General features: G+C 40.4%; 1 protein-coding gene across 2 annotated transcripts; it reads left to right on the top strand.

Moving 5' to 3' along the window:
- The first annotated feature begins 745 nt into the window (after positions 1-745).
- On the top strand, positions 746-3225 carry LOC143876789 (non-functional NADPH-dependent codeinone reductase 2-like). Of its 2 annotated transcripts, none has more exons than XM_077378481.1 (4): positions 746-1239; positions 2031-2274; positions 2598-2720; positions 2840-3225. In XM_077378481.1, the coding sequence occupies exons 1-4, from the start codon at positions 863-865 to the stop codon at positions 3155-3157; spliced, it is 1062 nt and encodes a 353-aa protein (XP_077234596.1). In that variant the 5' UTR covers positions 746-862; the 3' UTR covers positions 3158-3225. The 2 variants fall into 2 exon arrangements, with proteins under 2 accessions (XP_077234596.1, XP_077234595.1); XM_077378480.1 differs by having other exon boundaries at positions 2541-2720.

Here is a 3225-nt window from a genome sequence, read left to right as displayed (position 1 = left end):
TGTCGAAATGTTTTGCGAATATTACCAAATGATCCAAAAGACAATAGACCCTCCATGTATTAATCAATGATCTACTAGTACACCTAAGATGTACGTGTTGTTACCCCCAAACTAATGAGATCCATATGTATATTAATTAGTTGGGATTTGCATGGAATCGGTGGAGTGCCGTTGGGAGGAGATTCAACGTTGTTTTTTCATCTCCATTCCAGGAATCAGAATACCACCCTCTTGGGCGGGAAACAAAAGTGCAAAATATTCCGTTGTTTTTTAACCAATCAGAATTAAAATCATTTCCCATTCCATTATGTAACTGAAACCAAAGGCTTTAAATTTAATATTGGTACCGATTCCCGATTCCGGCAATTCAAAAGCAAGTATATGAATTTTTTAATTCAGTAGTGTAGACACCCCCCGGGGTCGGGTCCCACAGTAAGTAGTACTGAAATCAATACCAGTAACGATTCTAGATTCCGGCAATCCAAACACACCCTTTAAGTATATGGATTTTTTAATTCAGTAATTAGCCAACAATTAGACGGCAGTAGTAATAGCAAATTTCCTCTTTATTAGGAGTCTGGTGCTTTGTTTTTTACGTTTATTATTTCTTTTCCTGCGTTCTTTATTTTTGGAAATAATCATATATCTTGTAAATGACACGGGAAGAGAAAGGACCGCACAAAATGACAAAAAACGGCTCTATTTCAACGGAATGGTTATGTAAATAAGGCAGAAGGGGGTCCAGTTAGTGTAAACCAGAGGAGGCTAGCCCAGGGATAGAAAGGGGGTTGTTTATTTCCTTCTTGTTAACATTGCCCTTTTTTCAGAAATTCAACGGGAACGTTTATTTGTGAATTGGGCTATGTTGGTGATATCTGGTCTATATAAGGAGTGGGTTTGTCAAAATCAACTTCACAAGAGAAAGATGGGAAGCATACCAAAGGTGATCTTGAGCTCGGGCTCTGCAACCATGCCCTGCATAGGCCTGGGCACAGCAGTAAACCCTTCCCCTGGATCCGAAGCTAAGAAAGAAGCGATTCTCGGTGCCATCCAACTTGGATATCGACACTTTGACACGGCCTCCCTCTATAACTCGGAGCAACCCCTCGGAGAAGCCATAGCGGAAGCCCTCCGTCGAGGCCTAATCCAATCTAGACAAGAACTCTTCATTACCTCCAAGCTATGGTGCAGTGATGCCCACCCCCACCTTGTCCTCCCAGCCCTCCAATTGACTCTCAGGTAATTCAGATGTACCATTTTACACTTTCCTTCTTTCTTTTGATTATGGTCGTAAAACTCATTGAGTCAACTCAAAAGTCATTTGAGTTGACTCGCCAAAAACTCGTGGAGTATGAAAAGGAGAAAAGAGAAGAGCTTTTCGAGGGGATCATTTTCTTTAGGCCCTGTTTTTGGATTGCAGTAATTTTTTGGAAAAGTTTGGAAAATAAACTATTTCTAAAATTTCCTACTTTTATGTTGGTTGAACACTTGAACCAGCCATATTCAATTTTTACATAGAGGGACCTTCAATTTATGATAATATCCTACTAATTAATGGAAAGAAAAAAAATCCCCAAACATCAGAAGTGTTTTTCTTGCAGTCCAAACCAGGCGTAAATCAGAATCTTGATTCACTAAATCAAATCACCACTTTCCTTTTTAAGTCTTTCTAAGTTGCCATCTACTAAGCAACCGTCCGATCACCGATCACATGAGAAACATGTGCATGGATCATAGTCCTTTTCCCTTGCATAGATAAGATGACTATGCCTTTGAATTTCACATTTTTCGGTGGGTAATAGATGCACTTTGGTGACTTTCAACCAATGGGGGCACCTTACCATCAAGGGCACCCTTTAGTTTAGCATTCCTCATAAAAAGCTTTTAGTTTAGCATTCCTCATAAAAAACTGCATATGCCAACAGGAAAGGAGCTATTTATCCAGTGACTCAGTCACTCATTAGTGGCGTTGAGTTTTTAAACTAGGCCTTTGATGTTATAACTCAGTGAAACCATTGTAATTGGTGTAGGAATCTACAACTGGAATACATCGATCTCTACCTCATCCATTGGCCCTTGAGTTACAAGCCAGGGGAATTCAAAATACCCCCAAACAAGGAGGACCTTCTCCCCATGGATTTCAAGTCTACATGGGAAGCCATGGAGGAGTGTCACACACTCGGCCTTGCAAAATCTGTTGGTGTCAGCAACTTCTCTTGCAAGAAGTTAGACCTATTACTCTCTACGGCTAAGATACCTCCCGCCCTCAATCAGGTGAGTCTACATTTGATTTTTCCCATTGACATGGGTAGATAATGATGGTTACAAGTGTTAGAATGTATTAGATCAAATCTAGAAAGATGTCCATTGATTTTCACACACAAGTGGTTATAGGCAGTTAAGCTCATGTTTATCATATCTTTTATGTAAACTACTTGTAGTATCCTCTATAAATATGGCTGTTTTTTTTTTTTTTTTTGCCTTTTCAAAAAAAAAAATGGCTGTTTTTGCGCGCGCGCGCGCGCGTGTGTGTGTAAAAGGTGGAAATGCACCCTCTTTGGCAGCAGAAAAAATTGATGAAGTTTTGTGCTGAAAAGGGTATCCACGTGACTGCTTACGCTCCATTAGGGGCTAAAGGAACACCATGGGGTAGTAACAGAGTTATGGAGTGTGAGATACTAAAAAAGATTGCAGAGGCTAAAGGGAAGACTGTTGCTCAGGTACTTAAAAAAAATTTTACTTCTTTTTCAGTTCGTTCAGGCATTTACACAAACACATGTCCCTTCCGCTTCTTTTGAGTTGTAATTCGCTAAGTTATTGATGTGGGGCTGTTTTGAAGGTTTCTTTGAGATGGGTTTTCGAACAAGGGGCGAGTTTGGTGGTGAAGAGCTTCAACGAGGGAAGGATGAAAGAGAACCTGCAAATCTTCGATTGGGGTTTCAGCGTGGAAGAGTTGGATCTGATGGGTTCGGTTCCGCAGGGGAAAGTTAATGATGGAGAGAGATTCGTCTCTCTCAAAGGGCCTTACAAGTCCCTGGAGGAGCTTTGGGCGGCGAGATCTGACAGGATTGGATTCCGTTCTGGTTGTGAAATGTTATTTTTTTATTTATTTTTTTCATTTTTTTGGGTACAGGCCTACAGGGTGAGTCTTTTCTAACTGGGATGTACTCAACTTGATAAAAGGGTTTGTTTTTAGGAAGTGATATATTCGCCCCTTATTCTCAA

Source organism: Tasmannia lanceolata, unplaced genomic scaffold (genome assembly GCF_043159265.1).
Source record: "Tasmannia lanceolata isolate RefF3 unplaced genomic scaffold, GAP_Taslan_0.1 ptg000005l, whole genome shotgun sequence".
NCBI classification, from domain to species: domain Eukaryota; kingdom Viridiplantae; phylum Streptophyta; class Magnoliopsida; order Canellales; family Winteraceae; genus Tasmannia; species Tasmannia lanceolata.
This window is presented reverse-complemented; position numbering and strand designations above follow the sequence as displayed.

Coding starts and splice junctions, on each gene's coding strand:
- LOC143876789 (XM_077378480.1), top strand. CDS start 863: ATGTTGGTGATATCTGGTCTATATAAGGAGTGGGTTTGTCAAAATCAA. Junction 1,240..2,030: donor GCCCTCCAATTGACTCTCAG/GTAATTCAGATG, acceptor TAATTGGTGTAG/GAATCTACAACTGGAATACA. Junction 2,721..2,839: donor AAGGGAAGACTGTTGCTCAG/GTACTTAAAAAA, acceptor GCTGTTTTGAAG/GTTTCTTTGAGATGGGTTTT.